This window comes from Danio rerio, chromosome 6 (assembly GCF_049306965.1).
Source record: "Danio rerio strain Tuebingen ecotype United States chromosome 6, GRCz12tu, whole genome shotgun sequence".
In the NCBI taxonomy this organism is placed as follows: Eukaryota; Metazoa; Chordata; class Actinopteri; order Cypriniformes; family Danionidae; genus Danio; species Danio rerio.
In genome coordinates, this window is record NC_133181.1 from 12,911,899 (window position 1) to 12,931,940 (window position 20,042).

General features: G+C 35.2%; 1 protein-coding gene across 50 annotated transcripts in view; it reads left to right on the forward strand.

Annotated features, from left to right (window-relative positions):
- baz2ba (bromodomain adjacent to zinc finger domain, 2Ba) overlaps window positions 1–20,042 on the forward strand; it is a 174,113-nt gene that overhangs the window by 120,023 nt on the left and 34,048 nt on the right. For 7 of the 50 annotated variants that reach the window (XM_021477031.3, XM_021477036.3, XM_021477033.3 and 4 more), the window contains exons 9-19: window positions 514–1,105; window positions 2,404–2,685; window positions 5,873–5,933; window positions 9,673–9,781; window positions 10,044–10,145; window positions 10,659–10,875; window positions 13,488–13,580; window positions 13,660–13,721; window positions 13,889–13,954; window positions 14,772–14,837; window positions 18,029–18,073. In XM_021477031.3, the coding sequence (XP_021332706.2) occupies window positions 514–1,105; window positions 2,404–2,685; window positions 5,873–5,933; window positions 9,673–9,781; window positions 10,044–10,145; window positions 10,659–10,875; window positions 13,488–13,580; window positions 13,660–13,721; window positions 13,889–13,954; window positions 14,772–14,837; window positions 18,029–18,073 (1,695 nt within the window). Of the gene's footprint in view, window positions 1–513; window positions 1,106–2,403; window positions 2,686–5,872; window positions 5,934–9,672; window positions 9,782–10,043; window positions 10,146–10,658; window positions 10,876–13,487; window positions 13,581–13,659; window positions 13,722–13,888; window positions 13,955–14,771; window positions 14,838–18,028; window positions 18,074–19,786; window positions 19,820–20,042 lie in introns of all 50 variants that reach the window. The other 43 variants (XM_017356582.4, XM_021477038.3, XM_073953738.1 and 40 more) reach the window with 11 other exon arrangements.

The window sequence follows — 20,042 nt, forward strand, 5'->3', positions numbered from 1 at the left end:
GGATGAGTTGTCAATGCACTCTTGGGGGATTTTACGTTGGGCAGCCACTTTTGGGAATGTTTTTCACTTTTTGCAATTTAGATAATGCCTTAATGTGGTTCGCTGCAATTCCAAAGCGTTATAAATTTCTTTATAACCTTTTCCAGACCGGTTAATTGCTTTGATTAGGGACTGGCGTAGATTGGTATAGATTTGTTGTTGAATTTATTTGGATCTCAGCATGATATCTAGCTTTGAGGATGTTTTTGTCTACTACGCTTTGTCAGGCATACATATATATCACTATAAAATAGTACAATATAATATACATTTATAATATACTGTAATATAAATCTCAAGTTCTGTATAATCTAATATAATATAAATTTTAAGTTCTAAATGAAGTAAAATTTTTCCAATTGTACAATTTTAATTGGTAGAACTGACACTTTTAGTATGTTTTTTTATGTGAATGAGACACACATTTCCATTACTAACTTTCCATCAATGTTCTCTCCGTTTTTTCTTGGTCAGTCTTTTCTGCAGGACCAGCCGTTTCCTCTTCAACTGAAGAAACAGCAGAACCCATTTAAGAGCAACAAGAGGTCAGCGCCGCTCACATCATCATCTTCGTCCACCTCGTCCTCCTCTGTTCTCCCTCTTAAGCTCAGCTCGGAAGTGTCAGGCAGGACCAAACCCCCCACAACCCAAAGCGTGTCCTCCAGTCTGCCTTTCTCTCATGGCCTGTTGGGTCTAAGTCAGCCCAACGGAGTCATCCAGAGCACCCAGGACGTCCCTCTGGCCCTCACCACCAAAACCCGCTCAGATGTGCCCGTCAACCTCAGCACTGGAGGCCGCAAGAGCCCCGCATCCGCGTCCCCCACTCCCAACCGCAGCCGCGAACCCCGGAAGACCAAGACTCCCAAAGCTCTGGAGGCCTGGAAGGGTCTGTCCCAGAACCACCTGGTGCAGTCACTGGTGGACCTGTTTCAGCACAGCGGAGCCGAGCAGGAGGTGCCTAGCAGTAAAGACTCAGACGATTCTGCTGAGGATGAAGATGATGAGGATGATGATGTGGAGGATGAAGAGGACGATGATGAAGAGGATTCAGATGACAGTCTCTCAGGTTAGATATGACTATAAGAGAGGTTCTTTAAATGTTATGTTTTGACAACCCTTTTGACTATTTTATAGTTTATCCTATACCAGATTTTATAATCATGTAATCACATAAGAACTATCAAGTGAAGTCACAGGATTTATTTTAGTTTTAATTAAATTAAATTTTATTTTAATTAAAAAAAAATTATTTCATTAGTTTGTTTTATTTTATTACTTTATTTTATTTAATAAATTTATTTTTATTTATAATTTTATTGATTTTATTTTAGTTTAAGTTATTCATTTATTTTATTATTTTATTTAGTTTTATTTTAACTACATTTTATTTATTTAATTAATTTTTATTAAATTAAATGTGTTTTATTTTTATTTATTTTATTTTATTTTAAGTAGTTTTACTTTAATTTAATTTTAATTAATTACATTTATTTTATTTTTATGTATTTAATTTATTTTTATTTACTTTATTAACTTGTCATTCATTTCAGTTTTTTTGCATTTCTTTATGCAATATTCATCAGTGCATTTTATTTTGTAATTTTTCCTACATTATTAAAGTTGTATTATTTTATTTATATTTATATGCCTTTATATATTTCTTGCTGAATATAATTGCATTTTTAGTGGTTGATACGTCAGAATTAAGCCTCTTATGCTTGAAAGATAGCAGTATTATTGAATATTATTATAAAATGTATATATTTTTAAATAAATGTATGTTCAGTTGAATGCAAAATTATTAGCCCTTTTGTACACTTTTTTTATTGTTTTTCAAATATTTCACAAGTGTTGTTTAAAAGAGAGAATTTTTTCAACACATTTTTAAACATTAGTTTTAATAACACATTTCTAATAACTAACTGAAAGTACATAACATTTTACTTAATTTTTTTGCAAGATAATCAGCTCACAGTGCTTGTTTTGTATTTAAAAAACTAATTTCTCAAGAGGGCTTATGATATTAAGCCTAAAATGATATTTAAAAAATTTAAAACTGCTTTTATTCCAGGCAAACTAAAAGAAATGAGACTTTCTCCAGAAGAAAAAAAAAATATTTTAAGAAAAACTCTGAAAACGGCCTTGCTCTGTTAAACATCATCTGGGAAATATTTGAAATATTTCACATTAAAGCTTATAATTTTGTCCTCAATTGTATACGCATATTTTTTAATCTAATGAAATATCCCTCAAATTGTTTCTTTCTAATAACATTTCTTGCATTCTCACTGAAGAACGCATCAAACCAACAAATGACACAAGCAAAATACCATAAACATCATCACACGTTTTCCTGTTCCTCAGAGTCGGACAGTAATTCAGACAGTGAGATGAATGGCTCTGAAGGCACAAAAAAGAAGCGCAAGGATGCGAGCGCTGCGGAAATGGACACTGATGGAGAGAAGACTCCTCAAAAACTCAACAAGAGCCTCCTCAACTCCTCCACCAATCACAGCCTGTCTGACTGCCTGCCGCTAAACCTCCAAGTCGTTAAGCCCGCCAGTGTGGCCACACCCACCATCGTGAGCAGCTCCGGTGCCTATCACAGCTCTCCATCCTCCTCATACTCCGTTGGCACCTCTCCAGGTAAACACCAAACTAGAGTCCTGTTTACAACTGCTATAGAAAAGTGAGACTATGGGCTCTATTTTAATGATCTTGTCGCAAAGTCTAAAGCGAATGGCGCAAAAGCATTTAGGGCATGTCTGAATTCACTTTTGCTATTTAAAGGATGGAAAAATACGGTTAGCGCCTGGACGCATGGTCTAACAGGGTTTTGTTGATATTCTTAATGAGTTATGGGTGTGTTTTGAGCATAATGTGCATTAAACCAATCAAAGCCTCATCTCCCATTCCCTTTAAGTCAGTTGCATTGCGCAATGGCGCATTTGATTTTACATGGCAGACTTTGTAGTGAAAACTGAGCGCTTTGCTAGCGTGAAAACAGTTAAACAGAACATCTGCAGCGCAAGAATAAAGAATAAGCCTCCTCCATTCAGCGTCTTTAGTTTCTCTTTACTTTATTTTACTCTTTACTCTACTCCTTTACTTGCGTGGATTAGGAAAGGGTGGAAACTCACTCAACTGAAGAAATCCATTAGCCTTCATATTTAAATAACATGGCGCAAAATGTAAAAATTAGAGTTGTATTGGTCTGAAAATAGTAAGAAATCGGAAAACACATCTTGCGCGTAAGATATATAACTTCTTGATTGTAGATCTGAATGATTGGCGGAAGAAAGTAGTTCCTCACATAAATTGGTGTTTGAGACTATGATTTTATGCATGCTTAAAACAACTGTTATTAAATGTCATTTGCTCATTTGCATTTGCTCGTTTGTCGTTTGCATTTTAAATGAAGCGATGACATTGTTATGACAACTTGACTTTATCAAGACAACAAAACTTGTGATAAGTCTGTTGTAAACCTGACTGTGATGATGCCATCATAAATGGCCCCTGTACCCACGTATAATCTTGTTAGTGTTTTCAACATTTTGTTCGTTTATGCCAAATTTGATCCTAAACATAAATTTGAAGATACATTTTTCAAATATTTATTTTTGTTTCCATCACATTATATTTTTACACACAAAATGAAAATGCGATTAAACCAAAATTAATAAAGTTTTTTATACACGCCCCAGGAAATTATACACACCCCCACTCTGCTGATTGGTCGACCAAACATCAAACCGTGCCATGATAAATCATTATAAATGTTTCATTACAGTCTTATGAACACCCCTTAAAGTAAAGTTTTACTACTAAATTGTGTATGTGCACCATTATCTGATTCCACGTTTATGGAACAGTTGTATAAACACAACGTCATACTTGTAGCTCTGCGACATGACTGATATTGATCCATTTATCTTGTAAAAAACACTGACCAGACAGAAAAAGCCTAAACATCAGAAAAGTGTTTGAAGTGACGTCTTCATAGCAGGCGTAAACGGACCTAAAGTAAAACAGCATCTGCTTGACATGCTCCTCTGTGAGCTCTGTCAGTGACACTGGCTTGAATAGGTTTATATGTCCTTTTGTTTGTGTGTGCGGACTGTCACACTCAGATGTCTATTTTTAGAAAGATAAATGGCGGCGTCTGGCATCACTCGGCTTCCTTTCTGCATGTTTGTTTGTGTGCACGTCCTTGGACTTAGTCATATCTGGCCTGCGTTCCAGGAAAAAAAAGCAACAGAATGAATATCAGACGGTTTTTATTTATTGTGTTTGTTTGATTTGTGCTGGGTCAAGTTTAGGATGAGGTAAACGTAGCTGGTAAGGAAGGATGGCTGTTTGTGTGGTGTCTGGGTTAACCCTGGTACCCGTGTTTGTCTTAACCTGTTAGCTGAGGCACATCAGCCACTTCTTAATCGCTTTTTTTGTTCTCGCTTCTGAAGCTAACAGAGGCATCTGTTGAACAAAATGATCACAAATCCTGAAAGTGTGGCTCAGAAATGCATCTGCTCTTGGATGACGTTCAACATCTTTCAATGCCACAAAATGAAATGCTGCTTTTAATGAAGCCCGAGCAAAATGCTAAAAACTAGGTATTCACAATAAATAGTTTTATAAAAATATTTTATTTTAATTTTTACATTTTATTTAACTTTATTATTATTTATTTTGTTTTGTTTTATGTTATTATTATTTTTTAATTTAGTTTTTATTTTATTACATTTTTTTTATTTTTTTTATTTTTTTTAATGTTTTTATTTATTTATTTTATTTTATTTTAAATAAAAAATATTTAACTTTATTATTATTTATTTTATTTTGTTTTGTTTTATTTTATTATGTTTTTATTTTGTTTTGTTTTATTATATCTTTATTTTATTTTATTTATTTAAAAAAATATTATTTGTTTGATTTTATTTTGTTTTGTTTTATTATGTTTTTATTTTATTTTATTTATTTTCTATTTTATGTTATTTTATTTTATTATATTTTATTATTCAAGGAAATAATTTATTGGACCGGAAATGCAATAAAGGCATTAAAACATTAAAATAAATTTAAATATTTATCCTTTATTTTCTTGTAATCTATTCTCAGTGTCACATCACAATGTTTGGAATATTATTCTAATATGCTAATTGTGTACTCAAGTTATTTTTTAGGTTATTATGTTATAATAAAATTGCGTCGCAGTTTAGTACTTTCAGGCCATTTAGATGAAATTTCAAAAGAACCACTTTTTCCATTATAACATGAACTATTTTTCAGCACTTTTAAATAATTGAGTGTGTCATTATTTAATAATGGTGTTAATTTTTTGTACCAAACCATTGTTTAATTTAGTACTTAATCTCTACTTATCTTGTCTATATAATTGTCCTGTTTTTATGATTTCTGTTTTTTACTTCTTATTCAGTTTATCTTTAAAAGCAGATGTAATTTAACTATAATGTTAAACTCATGATGTTATAATAAATGTTTGGATACCACTTTTATTTATTAACTCTGATTTTATTTTAAAATACATGTTTTACTTGTTAATATGACATAACATAAAAAAAGTATCCAGAATGTTAATATTAGTAAATGAAAACATTTTAGGACGTCTTTGAAACCTCATTGCAATCCCCTGGCCTTGTGGAGGAGAGTTTTTTACATTCAGGCGCCTCCGAAAACAGAACGAATAAAACATTTGCTGTCGTTTGCTCATTACGCGAGTTGTAATTTGTAAGCGATGATGAAACGGTTTGCCTAAAATGTGTGTGCGTGTGTGTTTTCTAATGCGTTTTGTCTCGCTGTTGTCTTGTCTCAGGCTCGGCGAAGAGAAAGCGAGTGATGAATGAAGATGATTTACGGATTCCGCTGGAAATGGGGTACGTTTAAATATGACACACGCTGGTGGCAGCATGACTCAACACCTGTTAAGCGCAGATCTGCATTCTGTGCAGTGCGTATAAACAGCACATTAAAACCGCAGATGGGTAAATATTTTCCTCACATCGGAATTCTTTGCTCTGTTATTACAAACCCATTAAAAGAACTCTGCTGTGGCACCGCTGCACAGTGATGGGATAATACCATGGTACTATGACACTTTTGAACGATTATCATATTCACATTAGGTTTCGTATTCATGATATTTGCATGATGTCATTGTAATATCAGTGTAGATGCGAATGTCACATGAATTGAAATGCTAGACTTGAAATAGCTTATGTTTACTACAGTAATTGTAATTTAGGGGATTCATAGGGTTTTTGCAATTGGCTAGGATGTACGGTGGTCCAGGAGTGACACTTAAAATTAAAATTAAGAACTGTAATGCTGCAGTTTTTCTTAATTTATTCATTATTAAGGCAAATGTTGATTGGTTGCTCTCTCATGTGAGCTGATCAAGGCACTTTTTAAAAACTCTGTTGATAAATTGATAAAAAAAAAAGCATTTAAAATGAATTTAAAGTTATTTATTGATGCACTTTTATATTGTTTGGTTAATTAACATTTTAAAATGTGACTTTAACTATTTTAAATTTTTCTCTTTATTTATGCATTTAAAATGCACTTTTAAGTGCATCGTTTTAGTAAATGACATTTAAAAATGCTAATTAAATAGACAAATTTAAAGGTCTATTAAATTGTTTATTTATTTGTATTTTTATATGCATTTCTATGTTTATTGATTTGTATATTTAAGAATCATTTTGAAATGCATCGTTTTAGTAAATGACATTCAAAAATGATCATTAAATAAGATTAATGTGTTCATGTGTTTTTCCAGTCGAGCGCCGAAAAATAAATATTGAACGTCATTTTTCTCAGAAAAATATTTCTAAAGGTGCCTTTGACCTGAAATGTTCCCCAGATGTTGGTAACAGCCAAAGAAATCCATAAGTATGGGTTAACAAAAAATGAAATGAAGCAAGGAAAAAGTATTGAACACATGAAGAAAAGGAGGTTCAGAAAGGCAGCGAAGGCCCAGACAGCAGCTTAAATCTCTCAGTAGTTATTCAGCAATTCTCTGTCTGTCATCAGTGTAAATTTATATTAGCTGCTTCAGTCCAACATCTACATCAGGGGTCACCAAACTTGTTCCTGGAGGGCCAGTGTCCTGCAGATTTTAGCTCCAACCCTAATCAAACACACCTGGACAAGCTAATCAAGCTCTTACTAGGTATACTTGAAACATCCAGGCAGGTGTGTTGAGGCAATTTTAGCTAAAACCTGCAGGGACACCGGCCCTCCAGGACCGAGATTGGTGACCCCTGATCTACATTATCAGGATGATGAAGATGAAACCAGGGTGGACATTTCAGCAAGACAATGATCCAGCACACAGCCAAGGAAACTCTCAAATGCTTTCAGAGAAAGCAAATCAAGCTGTAGAATGGTCCAGCCAATCACCTGACTTGAATCCAACAGAAAATACAAATTAAAGATCAGATTTGACAGACGAGACCCACAGGATAATCAATATTTTTTCACTCTATGTTGAAGTCATGTGACTTCATTCCCCATATGAGAGGCGTCTTTAAGCTGTCATCACCAAAAAAGCCTTTTATATAAAGTATTAAACACGTTTCAGTAGTTCAGAACTTTCTCCTTGTGTCATTTTATTGTTATTACACATAACTAATTTTTCAGATTTTTTTTTTAATTTGCTTTGTTTTATTTTTATGTTTGGGTTTTTAGTAAAATCTGGTTCATTTCCATGTCAACAGCTCCTTTAGAAAAAGTATTCCCAAGAAAAAACATGATGTGTCCAGCATTTATTTTCCCCACTGTATATTTTTATGTTTGAATCATTAAATTGATTCTTCGTTTTTATTTTTAAGTGTCATAATAAACCATAATAATGAGCAGTGCACCGGTTAGTATTTGTTAATGTAGTTAATAATGCAATGCATAGCTTTATTGTTGGCGTAGGTTCATTAAACAACCTTTTATTTTAATTGTACAATACACCCTTTTCACATTTCAGGGTTTCTCGATAGCAGAAGTCACCATAGCTGGGTAAACTTAGAGCGCAGTAAATGAAGAGTACAACATTTTTTTTACAATCCTATTTGCTGAAATACTAAAATAAAAACTCTACTATCGTGTTATCAAGGCTTTTAGAAAAAGGAAGAAAAAAAAGTGTGAGATTGATGACGGCAGCCAGAAGAGAGAATAACGTCAAATTTACTCCATAGACGCTGCAGTAGAAACATCTCGCATAAGCAGTTATTTATTTTTTGTAATTTGATGTAAAGATAATATAATACATAAATAAATGCATATACTTTTTTTTTATTATTAAAAACTTTTAAGGATTTAAGATGCTGTTGGCCATTATACGCGGCATAACAGTCTTGTGAAAAGGGTCTAAAGTACGTTAATAAAAATAATAAGAGTATAGATTTATCGATAGATTGTTAGATCATATTAATAAATGCAGTTAACCAGTGTTGGGTAAACGGTAATATAATACAATTTTAAACCAATCTTGCTTTAAAAAAATAAATAAATAAAAAAAACATAACAGATGGCATGCTTTCATGTTACTTTTCTTGACTGCATAAGTAACACAATTTAAAAGAAATAGAAACTTAAATTTGTAATATATAACTTTTTTCCTCAACACTGCAGTAAACAACATTTAATTAATGGATTGTAAGTGTTACTGCATGTTTATTGAATGAGTTTTTTATTTTTGTCTCATTAGTCAGTCAGTCATAATCAGTGTTTGGGGTAAAGCATTACAAGTATTAGTTACATTACGAGTAAAGTAATGCGTTGCTTTAAAATATTAGTAATAATATTTGAGTTACTTTTCAAAAATGTAACTCAAGTTACTTTTTAGCCTTATTAATACGCTTTAAAAAAATTACTGTTATCAAGTTGAATAACACTCAATAAAAAATGAGTTCCCCACCAGAACAGACAAAAACCAAAATGGCAGAGCCTTACATTTCTGTGATGGAAGTATTCTCATTAATATGAACATAGAAAAAAAGGGGACTATAATCTCAATGGACAGTGATTTTACAGAAGTGAATAGACAAAAATACAAAGGAAGCGAACATGTTGCTTTCAACTTTTTTTAATCTGTATATACTGTATGTTTAGCATCAGGAAGTTCTCTGAAGGTAACATTATTCAAATTATTTTATTAGTTTTTTTATGTAAATGAAGGTTATACAGTGTCATTAAATGCAGAGCTCCTATTAAAAATACCCCACAAGTTCAAAAAGAGATCAAGCCTCAGGCAGGTATGAAAAAGTAACACAAAGTAATCCAAAAGTAACACATTACTTACCATAAAATGTAACTTACTAACGCAACTAGTAACTTTTTTTCTGTGGAGTAACTCAATATTGTAGTGCATTACTTTCAAAAGTAACTTTCCCCAACACTATCATTAATACATGTTTAAAAATCCATGGAATTATCGTGTTTATGTAAAAATAAATAAATAAATAAATAAATAAATAAATAAATAAATAAAGCAATATGAATATGAGAACCCTTGGTTGCATTTGTGTTTATGTGTAAGCAGTTTTCTGTGTTTTTTATTTTAATTTATTTATTTTTTATCACGCACTGTTTTCTTCACTGGATGTGTTGTTGTTCCAGTTGGCAAAGAGAGACCAGGATAAAAACGGTGGCCGGTCGGCTGCAGGGAGATGTTGCGTATTACTCCCCGTGCGGCAAGCGACTGCGACAGTACCCAGATGTCGTAAAGGTAAACTTGACTTGTTTTCCTCACCACTTCTTGCTTCCACCCGCCAACAGCTCAGGAAACCTCACTCCCCATCCACATAAACCCTTTTTCCTCTCCCAGTGCACCGTTGTTAGCAGTTTATTTGGGTAATCTGGTCACTTTAGTTTAGCTGTGCACTGATATGGCAAGTGTGCTAGGCTGCTTTCAGTTTGGTACCATTATAGTGCTAATGGCTCTCTGGATATCCTGTCTGACGAAATCACTATTATTCTCTCTTCTGTAGTATCTGTCCAGATACGGAATAACTGACATCACGCGTGATAATTTTAGCTTCAGTGCAAAAATAAGGGTTGGTGACTTCTATGAAGCCAGAGAAGGACCCCAGGTGAATGCCTTTCATCTCCTCTTTTTTCCTTTTTTTTTGTTCTTTATGTTCTTTTTTTATCTCTGTCTCTCTCGCTCGTATTCTATCACTCTCCCTGTATCTCTCTTTCATCTTGAACAGGGCAGGGAATTTGATTGAACCCCGATAGCCTGAATTTCCCCTTTAAAACTGTAGGGAGTCTGTGCAATAATCAGCGCTGGTTGTTTCCACAGGGTGTTACTTCATGTTTTGTCTGTCCCGTGTGTGCGTGTGTGTTGAAAGAGATTCTTTAGATTAAAGATGCAGAGGAGCGAAAGTTGGACAGTTTGTTGATTCCATTTTAAACTAAAATCCATCTCTTGTTTTATTTTCTTCGCCATTTCCTGCTTTGAATCGATTTTCTAAAATTTGAATATTACCAATCAGAATTTTACCAATTACAAAGTCACCTGATTGTTAGTGATTAAGCCAGACTAAGTGTTTTGTGTTTCCAGCATCATCTTCAGAAGTCTGACTCAGCTCTCTGTTCTTTAGGGTCTGCAGTGGACTCTTCTGAATGAGGAAGAGGTCATCCCTCATATATTGGCCATGGAGGGGCGGCGAGGTCGCCCGCCCAACTCTGACCGCCAGCAGAGGGGCAGCAGCGAGGGCTCGGGCAGTCGGCGCAGAAAGGGTCGCCCTCCGAATCTAGGAGAGAACGAATTCCCAAGCCCCTCCGAAGCTAAACTACTGCGCAAACTCGAGGCTCAGGGTAAATTACCTTTGGCTTCAGAGAGTCGCACTTTGGACAAAAAGTACAGCACTGTGTAGAACTGTACCTTTGAAACTCAAACTTTGTTAAGCTATGATTCAGGAGAAGCTATGATTCATTAAAGGAGACCTGTTATGCCTTTTTTTTTTACAAGATCTTAATTAAGTTTCTGATGTCCCTAGAGCAGGTGTTCTCAAACTCGATCCTACAAAGATTAGTTCCAACCCCAATCAGTTACACCTGGGCTAGCTAATCAAATGCTGCATCCCAATTCACGGACTATCTGTCCTAAACAGTATTCAAAAAAAGAATTAGTATGTCTCAAACTGTTTAAATCGTTGTAAAGAGTATGCCAAAGGTTCCCCGATGGTCTATTTTCATTAGATATTCGTTGTACCGTCAGTACTGTAACCGCTAATATAGCCCTTAATACATTGTGCGTTGCATGTGAATTTGATTTAAACTACAAATTTGGGTAAAACATGTAAATAAACTACAAACATGGTGGATGCACAAAACCAATCATCAAGTAGAGAGGCTTTATTAAAGTTGTTTGAATTTATTAATAATATCTAGCTACCTGGAAGATATTTACATCGAGTTTTACATGTTATATTTCATCTGCAACAACAATCGGAATTTATATAAAGATATGGTTGGACATTAACTTCTGAATGCATAATTATTTATACCTGAAAAGATTTCTCTGCATGAAAGCCTCGCGAATGGCAGATTATCCTGCTGCTGCTTTTGCAATAGAAAAGTTAGTTGATTAAATATAAAGGAAATGTGGATGATGTGTCAAGATGACATACTAGCAACTATATACTTTTAGGCCATAGTATAAGTATGCGAATTGGGACGCAAGCAAAGCTCTTATTAGGATTTCTAGAAACATCCTTAAGCCTGGTTTATACTTCTGCGTCAAGTGACTGGCGCATGCAACGCGCGTAGCTCAGCATTTATACTTCTGCGCGCTGTCTCTGTTGGTCTGCATTAACACTTCCGAAACGCTAGTTGGCAGTGAGGTGTAATTGTTCCTCTGTGTCGAGTTTCTTCGCTGGTGTTTTGCTTTTCCTGAACACTTTCTGAATGTACAAGGCCACGGCGTAGAGCTATGCGTTAATGCCGTAGCATAAGCGTGCGTTTGACGCAGAAGTATAAATCAGCCTTTACAGGTGTGTTGTGGCAAGTTGGAGCTAAAATCTGCAGGACATCGGGCCTTTTGAGAACACCAGCTCTCAAGTGTGCATTTGTGAAATTTCGGCTAAAATAGCAGACAAATAAGATCTTATAACATTTGAAACTGTCTTTTAGACTTTGATATTAATTATGCTGCTTTGGTGACCTTGCTAATCACATTGCTTAGCAATGAATCTAGTCAATTTTAAAAAGTGATTTTTTTAACCCTCTGATTCCAGATGTTCAAGTAGTTGTGTCTTGAAGAAATGCTGTTCAATCCTAACAAACCATACATCCACCATACCAACTATAAATATGTACATGTGTTAGAGATGCACAATGTATTGGCGGCCATATCAATATCGGACGAAAAGTGCTGTTTTCAATGTTATCGTTATCGGCCAATATCAAAATTAGGCCGACATATTTAAGCCGATAAATTACGTAATTGTACAGAACTGCCTGCCTTGTAAGCACGAGAGAATCTTACAGGAGTGCGGTAATTAAACTGTCAAATGACTAACAATTGTACATTACTGTAACACTTTTTATTCAAGAACATTTGAAAGTTCTATATAACTGCAACAACTTGGAATTTTGAAATTATTGCTTTGAGTAGGCTATTGTAAGATCAGTTTAAACTTAAATAAAGTTTTTAAATTAAAATCAATTGTTCACTGTACAAAAATACAACATTTTTAAATATTTATATTTATCGACTAATATATTGGTTATTGGCATCCAAATCTAAAGAATTATTGGTTATTGTTATCGGCCCAAAAATTAAAATTGGTGCATCCTTTATATATATTGTTGAAGTCAGAATAATATTGACACTAATATTGTGCTAATAATATTGACCTTGTTTTTTAAATGTTTATTAAAACTTAAAAAAAAAACATTTATTCTAGCCAAAATAAAACAAATAAGATTTTCTCTAGAAGAAAAAATATTTTCGGAAATACTGTGAAAAATTCTCTGTATATTCTAAATATATATATATATATATATATATATGTGTGTGTGTGTGTGTGTGTGTGTGTGTGTGTGTGTGTGTGTGTGTGTGTGTGTGTGTGTGTGTGTGTGTGTGTGTGTGTGTGTGTGTGTGTGTGTGTGTGTGTGTGTGTGTGTGTGTGTGTGTGTGTGTGTGTATGTGTGTGTACAAATAACTTTTGCTTGTTTGGGGATTAAACCCATTGTGCACTTGAAATTCAGTGTGCAATACCTGTGACTTTGCTTCTTGTTCGTCGGGTGTATTTATATACAATAACACATTCACATACAATAATATGTATATTGATCTGGGTTGTTAAATTAGTGTACATTTCTCATGAGTCATCCTTCACTTTTCACCTATTGCACTGTAACAACTCTTATAGACAATAATCCATTAACTGATATTAACAAGAAGGATTGTCCGTTTTCATCAGAAATCGCCCGGCAGGCAGCTCAGATGAAGCTCATGAGGAAACTAGAGAAGCAGGCACTGGCGCGGGCGGCCAAAGAGGCGCGCAAACAGCAAGGTACCTTATAATCATGAATACCATCACTCACAAATATGCTCAAAGTTGTTGCTGACACGTTGTTTCATCTCTTGCTCAGCCATCATGGCCGCAGAGGAGAGGAGAAAGCAAAAGGAGCAGCTGAAGATACTTAAACAGCAGGTGAGATTGAGAACCAAGCTTTCAGGTTGTCGGTCAATCTGAAGGTCAGATTAAAAAGCGTTAATTCCGAAGCGAGACTGACGGCGCTGCGGTTCGGCTGCCAGTCGACTTTTTTAAATGCACAGCAGCACTTTCAATTAACAGACTTCCTCCTCCTCTCCTACCAGGAAAAGATAAAGCGTATTCAGCAAATCCGCATGGAGAAGGAACTCCGCGCACAGCAGATTCTCGAGGTACGGAGTGACTGCGGAAAAAAGAAAATAATAAATTAAAAGAGTCGAAATAGGCTTAACATTCTTAAAATACACACCACCACCACCCCCCCTTTCGGCTCCTGTTTAACATGGAGGCCAGACCACAGCAGAATCACTCACAGCATTTTTGATTTTAAAAGGAGGGGGTGCGAATTGTGCATAATTTTTTCGTCAGGACTAATGCTAAATTGGTTTTGCCGGACAGTTTTTGAATATTAAATTTGCTGCCTCCTGCGTTTCAAACCAGAGGTAAATTAGACATAAAAGATTTTTTTTCTCCCCCCCCCCCCATCAGACAATGGCAGTTCTTGCATAAGTAGCAGGAGTAAGACACTGTTTACTTTACTCACCCAATTATAGAGGCTTCAGAAGTGTTTTAGCCGGGCAAAAATCAAATTGGAGCTGACACGCTTGGCAAGCCACTCCGAACGGGATTTTCGGGTGCTGTTTGTAATTACGCATTTAAATTTTCGGCTAATTCGCCTTTGCTTTCTTTTTATATCGCCGATGTCAGAGCCTGAGGAATATTGAATAGTTGTGAAGATCTAGAGGTTGATTCTGACACACAAACACTCCCAATCGCTGACTCAGTGATCTGGAGCTAGACTTAATAGCACAGCAGTGGCAAAACGTGAGGGCTTTCCTCTGTGTGTGTGTGTGTGTGTATGTGTGAATGTTTTCCTCTCGCAGACACATCAATCAAAAGTGTTAGGATAAGTTATAAATAAAACAGATGTTGGTTTAGCATGTTTAATTTCAGTTTATGCTCTGACCCAGACCTGTTTTGCATTGGCAGGCAAAGCGGAAAAAGAGAGAGGAGGCTGCCAATGCCAAAATGTTGGAGGCGGAAAAGCGAATAAAGGTCAGTTTGTGAGATGCTCCACACCTACTCTGCGCACTATGAATCATCAGCGTGGAAAACCCCCCACCCCAGAATAAAAAAAAAAAGAAAAATGTCTCGCTTTCACCTTCCCCGGCAAAACATTAACATTCCTCGGCCACAACAAAAGCAGCACAGCCTCTGTTTGACTGATGTCTGCCGGCCTGCAGGGGGGAAATTAGCTTGACATCTGGATTTTTGCTGCTGTTGTTTAAAAATGAAAAATGCACCGTGCATCTTTTTATGTCTCACACACATGGGGTCTCTCTGGAATACACAACCTGCTCTAAATAGCTCCCTTTATTTAAATGTCGAGCTTTATGACTTGCAGTTCACGTCTGTTAGCTTTGCACTGGTCTTTCTTAGGGTTGTATGATCAATGTGATGTACATTTTAAACTGTTGTTATCACTTACACGGCAATATACACAGTGTTGTTATGCAGAAAATGATTATATACATACACAACTGATCAAATATTTGGGGTGTGAGTCAATTCTATTCCCCGAGAACACTTTTTTGGTTTATTATTTAGCCTTTTTTTTACAGTGTACGTTCATTCATTTGTTTTCCTTTGGCTTAGTCCCTTATTTATCAGGGGGCATCACAGCAGAATGAAACGCCAACTATTCCAGCCTAAGTTTTTGACAACGGATGCCCTTCGAGCTGCAACCAAGTACTGGGAAATATCCATACACACCCATTTACACACACACAATATGAACAATTTAGCTTTTTCAATTCACCTATCCCACATGTTTTTGGACTCTGGGGAAAATTGGAGCACTTGGAGGAAACCCATGCCAACAAGGGGAGAACATGCAAACTCCAGACAGAAATGCCAACTGACCCAGCGGTGACTCGAACCAGTAACCTTCTTGCTGTAAGGTGACAGTGCTAACCACTGAGCCATCGTGTCACCCCGACTGAAGTTATACATCCAACTAATTGTCATCACAAAAATAATCTACATTATAAATGGAAAAGAGTTATTAGTATTGTTTTATGTAATATTTCATAAAATTACTGGCTTTATTTTAATTTCAGGCAAATAAAAAAACTTGACATAAATAATAAATATAATACAAAGCAAAAAAGCCAAAACTTCTCCAACCCTAAGAAAAAAAAATGTATGAAATTGATAAAATACAATTTACATGATGCCTTACCATTATAGTATTTAAATAAATGCCTTTTAAGTGAACATACAAATATAATATAATATAATATAATATAATATAATATAATATAATATAATATAATATAATATAATATAATATAATATAATATAATATAATATAATATAATATAATATAATATAAATCATACTGACCCCAAACTTTTAAATGGTTGTGTATTAGAGCAGTCATTTTTACCTGGGGTTAGGGCTCAATGGTCAATAAATACACTTGTAACACAGTTGTAACATGACAATATACACATTTGACACTTTACATAACAAATAACATGTAAATAACATGCAAATAACATTTTTCTTGCACAGTTTAATTCATGATTCATAATATTATCGTCGATGCCTACAGAATTGTACAGTATATGCTATCATAACACCCGGCCCTAGTCATTCCCTTTAGAGAAAGAGAAACCGAAAATTTGATGATTCATCTTGTTTTTCTGTTTCAAATACATTTGTGTAGAAGGTGAAGGTTTTTAGTGAAACTCTTGCATCACTCGCATCTTACATTAATTAAAGAGATAGTTCACCCCAAAAATGAAAATTCACTCATCATTTACTCTTGGCTCGTTCTAAATCTTTTAATTCTGTTGAACACACACAAAAAAAGATATTTTGAAAAATGTTGAAAACCTGTAATCATTGATTTCTCTAGCTTTTGTTTTTTCTACTATAGATGTCAATAGTAACTAGTAGGGCTGCACGATATTGGAAAACACTGACATCTGACATTGCGATAAATATTATGATATGAATATAATTTCACCAGATCACTTAAATTATTTTGTTTGGAAAGAATTCAATCAGATCAGATTAGATTAGATTAGATTAGAATTAGATAGATTAGCATGATCAAGTCCTGTTCTATACATTGCATCTAAATAACATGGCCATCGTTGTACATTCACCAGGCACTTTATTATGTACACCTGTCTAACTGCTCGTTAACACAAATTTCTAATCAGCCAATCACATGGCAGCAACTCAGTGCATTTAGGCATATAAACATGGTCAAGACGATCTTCTGCAGTTTAAACCAAGCATCAGAATGGGAAAGAAATCATGTCAATTCCACAGCCTACCTGAGTATTGTTGCTGACCATGTCCATCCCTTTATGACCACAGTCTACCCATCTTCTGATCGCTAAATCCAACAGGATAACACGCCATGTCATAAAGCACGAATCAACTCAGACTGTTTTTTGAACATGACAATGAGTTCACTGTACTCAAATGGCCTCCACAGTCACCAGATCTCAATTCAATAGAGCACCTTTAGGATGTTGTGGAACGGGAGATTCACATCATGGATGTGCAGCTCACAATTCTGCAGCAACTGCCTGATGCTATCATACCAATATAGACCAAGATTTCCGAGGAATATTTCCAGTACCTTGTTGAATTTATGCAACAAAGGATTAAGGCAGTTCTGAAAGCAATAGGGGGTCCAACCAGGTACTAGTAAATTGTATCTAATCAAGTGGCCCGTGTGTGTATATCTTTATCTTTAGTAAATAATCTAATTCTGTGATGTGACTATTGCAAATACACACATTGCTATATTGATGCTTAAACGATAAATTATTCAGGTCTATTTACTATGTTTTTAACATTCTTCAAAATATATTTTGTGTGTGTGTGTTCAACAGACCAAAAAAAGCAGGCCAAGTCATGAGTGAGTAAATGATGACAGAGTTTTTATTTTTGCGTCCCCTAATGCCAAATGAGAGTTATCATGTAGTCTCTATTGGTTTACAAAATAAAAAACATGGATTCTTATCTTCTACGACCATCGGCATGTTACAATACCTGACACAGGAAAAAAAACTCATTTTTTTCCAGACCTTTTACAACAACAACAAAATATAACTTAAAGTCTTATGCTCAGAAACTGCTCTGATCGCTGGTTTCTTTTAAGACTGCATCGTAATGAATGTTTTGGTGCGGCATTGAATCGTTTTTATGTTTTGTGTTTGTAGGAGAAGGAGATGAGACGCCAACAGGCTGTTATTCTCAAGCACCAGGTCAGTCACCACTCTCATAAATAATAGGTCTCATAATGGCCATTTATAGTAGTAGTAGTTGTAGTAGTAGCGATTTTCTTTTTTTCTTCTACAGAATACAGGAACAAAAAAATAAAAATAAAGAAAGAGTGTGTTTTTCCTTGTAGAGTTCACAAACCCCAATTGAAGCGCTCTAAAAGTGTCCTAAAATAGAAATGCCCAGTTGTAAGAATTGGCGAAATCTCATGTGATTCTGTCTTTCTGCTATTTCTCTCTGGTTAATTTCCAATGCTTATATTTTTTGGGAGTGGGGTCTGTCTCTTTTGGGGGTTACAGGTTTAAAGGTGCAGTAGGTGATTGTCTTCAGAAACCTTTTTTGTTGTGCTGGTTGTAAGTCTCTTCACATTCCAATAGTAAAGATTAAAGTAAATTATCTAAATGTGTTTACAGTATATGCAGTTTTATATTCTGGGTTAGGCATAAGACTAAAAAATGTTTGTACATTGAAAATTTGTCCGGTGGACAATTTCCATAATTCTGATAAGTAGCCCTAACTATGGAGCCAGATCAGTCTTTAAGAATAACTCATTTACATGATGTAATTCACATATATTCACATATACAAAATACAATTCGTAAGTTCAAAACATGATTCATAAATACACAAATCTGATTTAGAAGTTCAAAACACGATTTATAAATACACAAATCCAATACGTAAGTTTAAAAGACAATTCATAAATACACAAATCTAATTCATAAGTTTAAAATACTATTCATAAGTACACAAATCCAATTAGTAAATTCAAAACATGATACATAAATACACAAATCCAATTTCTAAGTTCAAAACACGATTCATACATACACAAATCTAATTCATAAGTTCAAAACACGATTCATAAGTGCTTGAATCCAAGTGCGCTCCCCACACACCAGCTATTGGTGGAGTGGAGAGACAGTGATAGAGCCAATTAGGTGGAAGGGGATGATTGGGAGGCCATGATCGTATGGGCCGATAGAGGGACTTTGGCCTGGACACCGGGGTTACACCCCTTTTTTTTTCGAGAAGTGCCATGGGATTTTTAATGACCACAGAGAGTCAGGACCTCGGTTTAATGTCTCATCCGAAAGACAGCGCCCACTGACAGTATAGTGTCCCCTTCACTTTTACTGGGGCATTAGGACTCGCATAGACCTCAGGTTGAGCCCCCCAGCTGGCCTCACTAACACCACTTCCAACAGCAACCTAGTGTTCCCTAGTGGTCTCCCATCCAGGTACTAACCAGGCTCAGCCCTGCTTAGCTTCAGTGAGTAACCGATCTGGGGCTGCAGGGTGATATGGCTGTGACAATACACAAATCCAATTCATCTGGCAAAAATATCTATGATTTTTACTTGTGTATTTACAAATTGTGCTTTGAATGTACATTTGCGTGTATGAACTTTGTTTCACAACTGAAAACTTGCTAATAGTTTTTCGTCCCGAACTGTAGTATTATAAATGCTCTAAAGTTTTCTAAGTGGCGAATGGAGCACATTCGTGATTTCAGGAGGCGTGGCTTTGAAAGGCAGGGGAGGGACTGTGTTTTCAAATCTATTATGCTAATGGTTAGCATTTTGACTGATCACCTACTGCACCTTTAAAGTTTTTGAGTTGGTTTTCTTTTCTTTATTAAATGACGCTGTGATTTTTTTTCTGTCTCATAATACTCTGCCAACTCTCTCTCTCAGGAGATGGAGAGGCATAGACTAGATATGGTATGGGTATGTTTCATCTTCTGTACATCTAACACTCGCATCGTGAATCCTGGTTGTGATATGATGTCATAGCAGCACATATGTAAATGTAGCACTGGCTGCTGTCAAAACTACATTTTCCTTCTGCATGGCTTTTCAAGCAAAAAAAAAAGAGAACAAAAGAAAAAAAAAACTGCATCGCCTACATCTGCTATGTGTTTCAATGAGAGATAACCGGCTTTGATGCAGC